At 38.2% G+C, this 14172-nt stretch overlaps 1 protein-coding gene across 3 annotated transcripts in view; it reads left to right on the top strand.

The window, feature by feature from the left end:
* The window catches only part of LOC124150658 (alcohol dehydrogenase [acceptor]-like), a 32956-nt gene extending 25135 nt beyond the window's left edge, over positions 1-7821 (top strand). For 2 of the 3 annotated variants that reach the window (XM_046522641.2, XM_046522642.2), the window contains 5 exons: positions 1338-1488; positions 4750-4892; positions 5241-5415; positions 5944-6166; positions 7356-7820. In XM_046522641.2, coding sequence (XP_046378597.1) covers positions 1338-1488; positions 4750-4892; positions 5241-5415; positions 5944-6166; positions 7356-7485 — 822 coding nt within the window. In that variant the 3' untranslated portion in view covers positions 7486-7820. Of the gene's footprint in view, positions 1-1337; positions 1489-4749; positions 4893-5240; positions 5416-5943; positions 6167-7355 lie in introns of all 3 variants that reach the window. The other variant, XM_046522643.2, reaches the window with a different exon arrangement.
* Positions 7822-14172: the final 6351 nt, after the last annotated feature.

Raw genomic sequence — 14172 nt, 5'->3', positions numbered from 1 at the left:
ACAATGGTTTCTCTTGGCATTAGCAACGGCGGCACGGGTGGGCGAACTACATCTAACTGACACCACCCGGGTCCGTTTTGAGCATGGGATGCACAGAGCGGTTCATCTAGGGTTATGCTAGGATTTTATTGCTAAAATCTACTTCCAGTCCAACCCGACCGTTCCTTCACCATCCCACTAATATCGATTATTGTGGGAGCCGTACATGAAGGTGAAATTCTTCTGGGGTCGGTGCGAGCAGTTCGAGTTTTCATTCGCCGCTCCAAGACTAGGCGTGGTTCGAGGAAGCGGTTATTTATATCTCTATGGTTACGCGCAGTAATCCTTCAGGCCTACGAGATCGCCAAAACGTAATCCGTGGAGAGCGAATTACCCTCACGATCTCAGGGTGTTAGCCTTACCATGGCTCAACACGGCAATTGTTTTATTGGAACAATCACGGAGGGATATTTCTGGAGGTTCGACACAGGTTTACGTAAGTCATTATCTTCGCGTTGTGGCTCTCGAGGATGTCGAAGGCGTGCGAAGTTGGACCCTCTGGTTGTAACCCAGCAGGTTACCAACCCCTGACGCAAATAATGAACTCGTCCTATACAGAGCCAGTCTACTTCCATGTGCAGTCACTCAGTCGCCGCCAGTGGAAGAATATTAGACAATCTTGTTTGTGAACGACGGCTCTATCACGTATAAGTAAAGAATTAGCTGATTAGCTATAATTTTCTTTAATACTAAGTATGTATTGGGAATATCTCTTTAATTCCTACGTTCAATCTTTTTTATTTTTTTTAACAACCGTAATGGCGTTTTTTTTTAACTTTTCTGCTTCAAGGTTTATCGACCAACTTGTGTCGTATTGAAGGGTGTGAATTATTGAGGTTTCTGTATTCTGAAGGTTGACCCACCTCCAAACCGTCCGACACAGATGCATTAAGAGTAATGCAGGATAAGTAAAAAAAATTGTAAAATCTAAATATTTTTTTTACATGTGTATACTTATCCTGTATTACTACGTTTAAGGCCCACCCGTCGAAATACTTGCGGCTTCACTTTGGCTTCAGAAACCTCAAAAGTATGTTTTTCTAAGAGCTTGGGCGACAGGCAGTGCTGTGAAGATGACCTTAGGTGTCATCAAGGTCACAGGATAGCGACGGAAAGGTCAGTAATTTGGACATCAGAACAACAACTTTAATTCTTCACCCAGGACCTTCCTTCTAGTTATCGTAAGGTAAGCAGTGAAAGCGTTAAGAAGTTATGCAGGATAAGTATACAAATGTAAAAAAGATTTAGATTTTACAAAATTATTGAAATAGTTTTGTCGTGTGTACTTCAATATACAGATTCCAGTTCACGCTAGCCTCCCAGTTGGTGACAGCTTACAGGATCACATGTTCGTCACCATGGTATCAAAGATTCAGAAGCCTATTTCGCTCACGACAAAGAAGTTAGAGTCAACCCTTGCTTCAATCGAATATCGTGCATTAAAATCAGGTAAGTAATATTTGCCTCAAGGCGCGTATTTTCCTGAACATTTTAAACTTTGTTTTATCTTCCCATTTTTTACGAATTCTGTAGGGCAGGTCCACAAATTCGAAACTACTAACGTCATACGTTAACGGACGTTTGTTGTTTAACTCTGCACTTAGTAATAATCCATCGATTTGACGATGGTCTGTGAATAATCGACAACCCAGTGATTGATATCATAAGCATCAATCTACGCAATTGGAATAAGATGTCATGCACCAAGTCACCGAGCCTGACCACCCCATCCCGTTAGTCGCCTCTTATGACGAGCATGGATCCTTAGTGGTTCTGATTGGATAAGATCGGGTATTCCAATTAATGTATATGGGTCATAGTGTGCTATAATATCCAAGAAGAAAGAATTTCAAACAAGAACGTTCCAACAGCTTTGTCAGCATGGTATCATAATTCATAATACACTAGTCATACATTATAATATGGTCCATTTTACTGAATGTTGTCTTCTTTATCATCATAGCATGAGCACCAAAACGTCTGTAAGCAAAACGCGGATTGATGAGCAATGCTTGAGATGAGTTCGCATGCTCATTGAGTACAATGAGCCCAAGTTACAACAACGACAGAAACTCAGTTCTTCAGTTCCTTTGGTTGAAAGCTTAATCACTGGCAACAAACGTCGTTGTCTTTATCCGAGTCCATGTATAAATAGCTTAAAATTGTCACACGGCTTACTTACGAGATTGAGAGGTGGTTGTGAACATGTTGTAACTGTCTGTATAAGCACGGGGCGATCCAAACTGCGGTTTTGGTCGATGTCTTCTTGGAAACCTTTGCTGTTATGTGTGAAGAGGGAGAACAGAACACCTGATGGTTCTATATGTATTGGAAAACAACATCTTCTGTGATTCTTTTCAACCAGCAATTGTACAAAGTACACTTCTTTTCAGTTTTTGTTTCTTGAATGTACCGCTGTGAACATCTCCAAAGAACAGGCCGGAATTTTTGTTGACGATTCTATTTTTTACGTGGGTGCAACAGGAGCCTCAGTAGACAAGTGACGGTCTCCTCAAGTTCTGAAAACACCGAGGTCGAAAGTTGTCTTCTGGAGAACATCATGGTTGAAAGGATATAATCCGGATTTCGGGAAAGGACACTGCAAGAAGTAAATGCAGCACGATCAGCCATGGAATCCAAGCTATATGCTGAATACTCGTCGACACACGAGGTTGCGTTCTGACATGTATTTGTGATGCAGGTTATAAAAAATCCTTTGAATAGGACCGGCAATACCAACAGGATGATATTTATCTCGTTGTCCTGTGTAATGAAAGAAACCGTGATGTGGGCAATATATCCATTATAAGTAAAAGCGAGGAGATTTTGTCCATTGTCCATAGTATCTCTGCTGTAATTTCAGAGATTTTACAACATATCGTAAAGTTGTAAAATGAAGACACCAAAGGCTTGAGCTATTGGAATATTGCTCAACATAAGGGAAAGTTGACCGTTGAATACATCCCTTATGTCATACAGTCTTGTGGATAACTTTGTTTAGTGTAACAGTTTCATTGTCTCTTCAGTTCTATTTCAGGATGGTAAATGAGTGGAGAGGAATTGCCTATTTGAATATTATTGGCCAGTAGCAAAACATCGGTATACCTGAATATTAATGTGTGTTGTGTTTCTGCAAACAATGCGAGCAGAAATTCCGATTCATATGCATTACAGAAATATATCAACAAGGAGGGAAGCACAGTTTGTGCCATTTGGGGAAACCTCGTTTTTGAAAAAAAACTTCTGATCTCCAAATTTCACATGGATGGTATCAGTGAGGTCAAATCCAGCATTTCATTGATTTTTCTTCTCAGAGGACAAAGGTGAGGTGAACTGCAGTATGATATATCAGTCCGAAGTTATACAAGTAATCATGCAAGCACGCACACGGGTGGTTTTTAAGTGCAATAATCTGGATTTTGCAATTTTGCTTAATTTTTTAAAACCAATTCACCTCACCTCCTACAACATTTGCTTTCATTTGTGACATACTGTAATGAACGTTTGAAGATAGAGATGTAACTTTATTTTTATGATCACCACGTTTTGATAATTGTCCCATGGATCTAGGAATACATTTTCTCGTTTGGGTGAGTGATGTACAAAGTTGGAAAATCAAGTGTTTAACAATTGAACTTAGTTCTTTTCTGCAATTGCTAAAAGTCAAAAGCAAAATCTTTGAGTCTTTGAGAATTGATTTGATATGAATATCACTTGTATCGAATATTTCTGAGAATATAACGAAATTCATTCCTTGTTTGTATCAAGGATTTTGGTTAATCTTTGACATGGGGCGATGGTGGTACATTTGCTGGACCAAGCAATTTTTGTGTCGGATTTTGGAATCCAGTAGAAAGAGGAATGGGCATTTTTATATGTGCAGTAGTCGTTCAGCTCTTTCTTGGGAAAATGGTTCGTTATATACCTTTAAAGTACATGACTGTTGGCCCATCTTGAACAAATTACAGTCCCAGACATTCCAAGTATGAAGTCTCTCTGGTTCTCCAGACTGCTATTCTCCTCATAAGATAGATATGGTGAAGGTCAAGACTTTAAAGCATTAATTGTCAAGATACCCCTTGATTCTATGAGGTAAAGTTAAAAGTGAATGAATGAGTGAGTGAGTTGGGTTTAGCTCCGCTTTTCACATTATTCCAGTCATATCACGGCGTTAAAGTTAAAAGTTGCATTGCGGACAGGAATACCATCTTGAAAGCATCACATGCTTTACTTTTATGTTCAGAAGTGTAATTCCCATCTCAATCCTTTCCATGTTTTGAAGGAAAAGAAAAAAGTAACATTATAAAAGAATTAAAGAAATGCAAACATATATCTGTTAAAAAGAGTGGCCCAAAAGATTTCCATCCTTTCGACTGAAAAGTAAATATGAAGACCATGAAGCGCCAAATCGTCGCTGATTTAAATAAGCAGAGTCTTTTTATGCTGACATTTATATTTAAGGTATGTGAGACAAGTTTCCAGTTGCAACTTATTTTTAACTCAAGATAAACATGGTCGTCTACAAACGTGTGATGTCCAAAACATGATCGGAGGATACATTTTGAAGGCCGCCATGGTGAGGTTAAAATGTTGCTAACTGTTCAGCAAACATCATGCCTTGACGGTTCCAAAATCCGTGCATCGCGGCACACCTTCCTTAGTGGGTACTTGCTCAGCCACTAACAGCTTATAACTTGCCTTTCACTGTAGGTCTTTTCACATCAAGCGGCGGTCTGGAAGCCACGGCGTTTGTGAAGACGAAATCCGAGGAACCAAGTCCAGACGTTCAGCTTCTCTTTGTCTGTGCTTCAATGGACAAAAGACTTGCCCGTCTGTTTAACATTGACCAAAAGGTAAGAGTGCTTTATTTCCACAGGAATCACAATATGTTCCCAGTATCGATGGGCCCTGTCTTCGTACTTTCTTCTTATCCAATTCTATAATGTTACATGCATTAATGGCTGAGCAATGGGCAAAAATGACATTATTAACACGGTTCCCATGTGGCCAGCTTTTCATATTTTTTATAATTAATTCTGTGGGCACTGTAAGAGCACCGTAGCTGTGGTCATCAATGAATAGGCCTTGTGGTTTCAGGGAAGATCGTATGGACGGACTACACACGCACACTGACACGACATAAAAGGTCTTGTTTTGAAACGTCCCTTACCTTATATAACGATCATCTTCTTCTTATTTAGATAGTTGCTCATTTCAACTGGACGTCTGTTGAAGAAGGTTTCACAACCCTCCCAGCTTTACTCCGTCCAAAGAGCAAGGGGACAATCCGCCTGAGAAGCACCAACCCGTTTGAGCATCCTATCATCGATCCCAACTACCTGTCTCATCCCGATGACGTCAAGACTTTAGTTAGAGGTGAAACCAGTTCCATTTATTAAGGACTTTCTAGGGCAAAGCAACTACTTTTAACAAAGACTTATTGGGGGTAAACCAATCACTTTTAACAGAGTCATAATTCGGATAAACCAACTACTTTTAATGGGGACATACTTCTGGTAAAGTAACAACTTTTACCAGGGACATTCTTTGGGTGAAGTAGCTACTTTTAACAGATACCTACTGCGAGCAAAGCACCATCTTTGTCTTTGGATCTGGTTGAGGTAGAGTCATTTATAAAGGATCATGTCTATTTGTCCAACCAAAACTGACTTCCACCTTCAAGCATGACAATGTAACACCCAGAACACAGTGAACATAGGGTTTCATCATTGTAGATTTAGAATTAACGCTCACAATCTTTTACGAGTATGAATATCATCGATTTGTCAGTTCAAACTGTTTTTGAACTACATATAGACATGCTGAATTAATAACGCTTCGCTCCAAAAATATACCTTTGAATATCAAATGGATCAGAATTTAAAAGACATTTCTGTTCAACAGGTGTTCGCATGGTCCAGAAACTTCATCAGACAAAGGCATTCAAGGAAATAGGAGCCCAGCTTGAAGACACACCCTTCCCGACATGCAACACTATGAAGTATGACACTGATGAATACTGGGAGTGTTACATCCGGGCACTGGCTACAACAATCTACCATCCGACCACCACGTGCAAGATGGGGAAACCAAGCGACCCAACTACAGTGGTGGATCCTCAACTGAGGTGGGTGAATTTGGAAAACTTCAACTATTCTATGGCGTTTGTATAAATACAATCATGTTACATTGTGTTTTCACCAATCTAAAATGATCTCCAGGATTTGTTTGTCTACAGGTCAACTACATGTCTATTACCTTGAATATTTGTAGCTCTGATCACATCAAAGACGAGCAACTTTCATGGACATTCAGCTTTATTATTTAAATCCTTTTTGGGGCGTTCCGTGCTTGACTGATGGACGCGGGTAAACTTGCCTTCGTGTTGTGTTGGTATTCAAAATGTCTATTAGTTTGTAAATGTATTTATAAAATAACAAACGTATCACAGCTCTGTTACCAAGCTGCCTGATAATAGTTAACTGACTATAAAAGTCCAGTTTCCACCCTTGCCGCACCAGGCTGGTATTATGGAGTTATAGTTTGGCTGGACTAACGAGTCTATGCATAGTCCAATCAAAATCGCGCAACGAAATCGAAATCCGGTTCGTGAACTGTTATGCACAAAATGTGGTCGATTGCAGGATTTGCAAAGTATGTGCACCGCCAACTCGTTGTCAGCAGATATTTTCCAAATCTTTTCATGTCTTTAATCAAAGTGCTCACGTGATTTGATGCACTTCGCGATGTCAGACCCGTTTTATCACAATATAGATCTTGATTATCGATCAGATCGTCTTGACTGAGCGCCGCCATCTTGTTTGAAAGCAAATGCAAATGATACGAGAGGAAAAATCTGATTGGTCTATAGCAGAGGCATAGAAGGGATATAACTTGTAATAGCCACTAGGGGCGCTACGTTCGAACCCAGGAACCCAGCCTAGTTCGGCAAGGATGGAAACTGGACTTTTAAAGTCAGTTACCTCTCTTGCCTCGGGAAGATGAAGAAATTAGTTTGTTATTCGTCTTTCAAACGTTTACCTGTAGGTTAATGCTGAATGTGATGTCCCCAATGTTGTCTGACGTTCCTCGAACATGCACTAACTGTCTGTCTCAATACTGGAAAAAACCGTTTATTGGAGGACGGAAAACAAAGTTATTCGTCCTCGACAGAAATAGTTCCTTTTTCGTTTTACGAATTTCGAATGACGATTAAGGTATAACGAACTAACTTCTATATGTCGCTGTGACGTGTCCGTGCTGAATAGAAGTCGTCACTTTAATCTGAATGTCGGTTTCAATTTAATATTTTTCAGAGTGAAGGGTATTTCTGGGCTGCGGGTCGCGGACGCCTCCATCATGCCGGCCCTCGTGTCAGGGAACACAAACGCCCCGTGCATTATGATTGGTGAAAAGGCGGCAGACATCATCAAAAGTAGCAAATAAGGCTCAGGATAATCTTGTATTCCACATTTTAGACAGATCATCTATATCTCTCTCTCTCTAAGTATTGCACATCTATCTATTATAACGTAAAATATGTATATAAAACGCTTTAGTTATCGTACACATCACATGATGTTCTTCGATGATTTCTCTCTCTCTCTCTCTCTCTCTCTCTCTCTCTCTCTCTCTCTCTATCTCTCTCTCTCTCTCTCTTATTATATTATTATTATATTATTTTTCTTATTATAGAAATATGTGAATAGATCTTTTTTGTCATCAAATACATACACGATGTTCTTCAATTAATATTTTTTAATCTGGAATAAAAGTTAAAAATACTTCCCCAAAAAGTGTTTGTGTTCTCATTCATGTGGATTTCCTATAAGGACAGCACAAAGAACATCGAATTTGTGAGTGAGTGATTTCTAAGCCGTTTCTAGCAATATATTCCATCTTGACAGGAGCGCAAGAATGGGCTTCACTTACTTGTCCAAAATTTTAAGGTGAAGAAATAAAACAAGGTCTAATCTCTGCTTGTAAATTCAAAATAGAACATATAGCTTGTATGTATATAGAAACGTTTAAAATTTCACATGCTTCTGTAAAACACAACCGAAACGTATAATATTACAAGATTTTCTGATGGGTCGGCGAAATAACTGACTGGATGTCGCCAGTCACCTTGGATTACTCAGTGTACCCGGTGTTCTATTCTATACTGAATCAGGATACACCATGAATCCATTCGCCACCACAGCTTCGAGTCTGGTTCGAATGTAACGATGCTTTTAGGAGCCGTTCATTCAAATTACCATGTTCTTTTATGATCAAAACAAGCATCGAATTCACATCACTAAAGTTCGGTTTTGTCAACACAATTTGTATCAGCATCAAAATCTACTGAATGTATATTAAGTAGATTTGTCCCAGTGTGAAGAATATGTCGCTAACACACTATCAGACATACTTGTGCAATCAGGGTGCAAGATATATCCATAACGAAAATACTCTTTTATGCTTTCATTGAGGCGTGATGTTGATTTTTTCCAGCAAAGTGGAAATAATGTAAACGTTTCACCAATAGCAGTAATGTATGTTACCTTGGCGAAAAAATGGGAAATATTGTACATTTTCCTTCTATGTGGATGATTGAAGATAATTCCAGATCTGAGTCAGAAATATATTTTTCTGTCTTTCATAGAAGACCATGGTCTTCTCAAAAATGTCACTGTTCATTGTCGTTTATGTTGCAATTCTCGCCATCATCATCAGTGTCTTCGTCTTTCCGGTTGATGAAAAAGGAATTCTTTCACCTGAACTGAACGTAACATATGCCTTTATTATAGGTAATAGAATGGCTTTCACTTTAAATGGTCGATGTACACGTTTCGAAAAGAATTCATTTGTTATCGATGTACTTTCTAATTAACTTTAGTTCTTATAACTACATTATTTCATTGGCCATTATCGCAGCTTATTTTAGCGCCCATTTTGAACGACGTAATATAATATAATAATGTACATGTAGTTCTGTTTTGATTTTGGTTGTATGCGTGTGCGTGTGTCTGTGTGTTTGCATGCCTGGTCAAGGATGCCCTCGTCCCAAAGAAACCCCCCCCAAAAAAAAAAAAAAAAAAATTTTAAAATTTAAAAAATAAAAACTATCGTTGTGACAATCTACAGCTAACTATGAATTTACCTTAGTATCTTTTTGACACATCTTTACAATCACCTTTCAAAGATCGGCCAAATGAGTGATCATTGGTGACAGAGGTTTGAAATAGACACAGGTTAATTAACAACTATATCTTCCGTCACGTTTATCGTGTCGGCCATTTTGACGTCTTGTACTTGATGTAAATGTATTACGACGCTATGTCAATGTGATTGACTTACTGAAGTTGTTCTTGACAGACCTCCACATCTAATAAGGATATTTTGTTGAATACATTTCTTGAAAACAAACTAAAACAGATGTTCCTCGCTTTTGGGGGAACTATTCTATTCAGTAGTAAGTCAAGGCACCATGCGTGTATATGATCTGTTATTATATGTGTTTAACAAATACGGTTTGGTGTGTTGATAAAATACACTGACGCAAGTATATTCTAATCAAATCAATTTGATAATTAAATATGGTTTCTTTACATATTACTTAACATCACTACACACAATTTGGACAGTTGCAGTAACACACAACGGTGAGCGCATCAAACACCACTTTGAACAGTATTTCAGTTATATCATGGCGTTTCAGACTGATGTGGGATAAAAATCCGAAGTGTTTCAGGCCATCCAACGGGTGTTCGCGAAAAAGGTGAGCATATCTTGCCACACAGGTGGCACCCGTCACAAACACATGCAAGGACAAGTCAATTGTTCACCTGAACAAAGCACGGAAACACCGTTGATGCCCGTCCTCACTATTACTGAGCATGTAAATTATATTGTCCGTCAAGAACATCGACGAGTATAAGCCATATGTTCCTCCAGGTAATACGTGTCATACATTTGACAAAATGTATTGACTCAGGGCATTATTGTTAATCAGAGTGTATAGACTCGGCATGCAGTTGAACTCATCACCCATCCCATCATTGATAATCCTTCTTGAAGAGCTATGAAATCAGAAGCTGCAATAGCGCATTTTTACACTTTTTCTTTTAATTGGCATGTTAAACTTCTATTTCACAACTCAGTTTTATTTGCACGGATCACTATGGAATCGTGGAAGGGTCATTGTCGCGTTGTCGTATTGCCGCACTGACGCCCTTACAAAAACAAGCAAAACGTGTCAAAATTAACCAAAGCGTGACAATTCGACAACGCGACATTTTGGCCATTTGTTGCATTGTCGCGTTGTCGCATTGACACTTTTGAATATATTTTTTTAATTTACCAAAGGGCGACGATCCCGTAACGCGACATTTTCAAAGTCAAAATATGTCTCATTGTCTCATTGTCACCCCATAATAAATGTGTATAAAAGACGTAAAGATCAGTTAATGTTACAGTTAGGAAGCGGTAACCAAGTTAAATCTGTCGTAGAAGTTCAACCTGATACATGTAAGTCTTGAAATGAAAACACAAGTCCGTCCGCGAGTCCATAACGTTTTATTGTGAGCTCTTCTCTAAAAGTGCTTAGTGTTAGACTCCCAGTTCCAAACACGTAGTACCTCATCAACAATCCACATACCTCTAGTGCAGTGGTCTTCTGGAAGATCTTACTCTTGACCTCATTAGACAACTGACGAGTGCACGCCTGACCCATAATCTCGTTACACCCCGCATTAGGTGTTTGCTGAAGGGAGAAGGGTAGGAAATGTGTGCTCCAGCCTAGCGCAGAGCTCACGACACACTGTATACTGCATGTTGTATACAGTATATTGCGCTTGATATACTGTAAACTGCATGTGATACTTATTTGCGGAAACGTTTCAACTTTCAAGATTCAAGATTGAATTTACATTTATTTCTTATACAACAGACCATCGCCATATATCACTGGAATACTGCTGAGAGCGGCGGTAAAACAATATGTTTTCATAATGGACCGCTGCAATCATTTTAAATAGAACCGTATACATATGTAGTACCATCTCACTCACTCTGTTTCGAATTTTCAGCAGAAATATATATTTACCAGCTGTGAGGGGAGATATCAGATTTTTATAAGTTGTCAAATAGGGATGATAAAGGATCCCTCACTGATTAGGTTCTTGTTTACTTAAGAGCAGAGTTGGCCATGTTAGATTATGTAACCAAAATCCAGGAGCTCCGGCGGGGTTGGGTGTGGGGCAAACTGGTCGTGTTATTGTGTGGTATGAGCTGTGACGTAGGCCCAAGAGAATAAAGTAAAAAATGAGACCAACTCAAGTCTACAATGATTGGGAAAGTCTAGATTTCCACATCTAACCTGAAATTAAGAATTGTTCTGTGCTCCTTTTTTATTTTATTATTTTTATTTTGTAGACATGGATAGACCAACCAGGAAAGAAATTGATGGAATATTAATATCACATGTTACCACTGATCCAGTTAAATTCATCACACGATAATATATAGTATTTGATATTACGAAGGGCATGATCATGTACATGTTCACTGTAGTAATGTACATACTAGTCAACTTGATTATAATTTCTATTATAGTGTGGCAGGCATCAACGATTACTATATGATATCCTCACTTGTCATCGATGTATTGACATCGAACAATGGACGACAATTCAACATTCTTATTCGAGCTACAAATAGCTTCAATAGGGTCAGTACCAGTGTCAGTAAAATTTTTGTAGTTAAAAATATGTATCTACTAAATATAATCTAAAGGAGCCAAGAACAATATTTTAGTTTTAATGCTTACTTTCATGGATAGAATTGAGACAATCTTGGCTTGCCAAATCGTTCTAGACTTGAGCTGGATTCCTTTTAAATTTATTCTCTATGGTCTGGGAAACGTACAAGGGCGTCCGTATCGCATGGAGAACTGACGTGTTGGGAGAATCCCGCTATGGCCAGCCTGGGTCAGTGTAATCGGATATATTGTGGAGTTTTGGGTTTGGGCTGTTTGCTGAATAGAACAAGGGCACAATGTAGAGATTAAAGCATTACCACCTCACACAAGTCTGTTTATATCAGATGGAATACCATGGTAGAATATATATTTTCTATGTTGCTTTTTGAATTATCCACAAATAATGAGAACTACAATGTAAACATCTATCCGGAGATACACAATAATACTACTGAAAAATGGGACTAATCCACTAATATTTCTTTCTTAAACACTGCCCGTTACAGGCATTCTAATCATTATATTATACTTTGTATAGTTTACACGTTGAGAAAAAGTGCATTTCAAATATTGGCAAATTGTGTATCTTTCTACATTTTGAATTCATTATAATTTCTGCAATAAAACCTTAACATCAGATAGTGATATAAACGAATATAATCTGTACTATGATAAACTTCGTATTATGAATTAAATAAACTGAAATATGATAGTACAAACAAATTAATTTAATCTGTTCGTGTGAGTAGGTAACCAGAGATCGACGCAACTCGCTAACGTAACCATTTGTGAAAAATCAAATATTCAAAGTTATGGGGTTTGAACATGTGCATTGAATGACAGGCAAGAATGCAATGCAATGATTTAATTATGAATCCAATTATTTTATAAATAAAACTAAACACATAGAAAATAAAAGTTTAATTTCCCATTGTTTGAAGGGTTTTTTATGATAGTTTTTGTTTGATTGTTTGTTGTTAAATGCCGCACCCAGCAATATACCAGCGAAATGACGGTGGTTTGTCAATAATCCAATCTGGGCCAGACAATCCAGTTATTGACATCAAGAGCACCGATCTACGCAATTGGGATACGATGACATGCATCAACTAAGTCAGCGAGCCTGACCATCTGATTATGTTAGTCGCCTTCGTACAGGCATGGGTTGCTGAAGGCCTATTCTAACCCGGATCTTCACGGGTATTTTTTTAAATAATAAGGTACAATGAAATTCTGTATATGTCCATAATAAGTGTGTATAAGTAAATGGATAATATATCCATACACGCCAATTAGATGGGTTATTCAAGACATGTATTTGATATGCATAATAACTCCACAAAAGCTACACAATGGCGACAAAACGGTACCAGCATCACAGATACCAATAATACATTTTTGAACATGAGATACACATAATTACTTTAAAGTTAAAACATACATCTAAATAGTAAATTAGAAGGATTAAAAATATACACTTCCGACATTTTTCATATTTCGTTTGGAGAGAGCAGTAGTGACAGCAGTCACTGGTATCTGATGGGTGCAAGCAGGTGTCGAGTTGCTGTCTCAGATGGTTCACATTTCGTAGCTCTAAATATCACGACGGCGATACAGACCGTAAAGTACTTTGTCTTACAGTCCCTGAACCATATTATTTTCCCTTCCGTCCAGGCCTTACTGTAATGCTATAGCCTCAATAAAACAAGCCTAGATGTTCGACAGGTTCAGGCTGCAATTTCCATCCCACTGGGGCTCCTTTTAAATTTAAATGTAGTTTCTCGTTTTAATTAAAATAATATATTTTGAGAGACTAAGCGTTAGCCTAACCGTGAAGTACAACTATACAAAAGTTGCATGTCTATATTTCCTCAGACAGACTCTCCATGTTCCTATCGATATATATCAAAAGACAAATGAATTAAATATTACAGCACTGGTGAATAGGTTTTATGCACATGTCAGCGTCGATCCTACATTATCCTTTTGCGCAAAATGCATATATTTATACTGATGAATTAACGTAGTAATACCACGCAAATACATGTCCAGATTTATACATCAGGTTATCTCGTGATCTTTATTCGTGCTTTTAGCTCTTTTTCTACAGGAGATTATGGGGTCTTCACACAAGAAAGCCAGGTCCAAATTCAAGTCATAACTTCATGGTCCGTCTTGTATGTTGGAAACTAATATCGCAATATGGCTGAATATTGCTAAACTTGGTATTAACCCGATTACTCACATAATTATTCCATTTTCTTCATGCACGTTCTACAATCATCTACGATCACTATCTATAAGGAGGTACATCTATATTCATCCAAATGTCCATACATATATGTGCACATATATATACATAACAACAAAAGTCCCTGTGACATTGAATA

The sequence above is a fragment of the Haliotis rufescens genome, unplaced genomic scaffold, assembly GCF_023055435.1.
Source record: "Haliotis rufescens isolate VD_foot unplaced genomic scaffold, xgHalRufe1.0.p SCAF_5, whole genome shotgun sequence".
In the NCBI taxonomy this organism is placed as follows: Eukaryota; Metazoa; Mollusca; class Gastropoda; order Lepetellida; family Haliotidae; genus Haliotis; species Haliotis rufescens.
The sequence above is the reverse complement of the archived record's forward strand: the minus strand, read 5'-3'. Positions and strand labels throughout refer to the sequence as shown.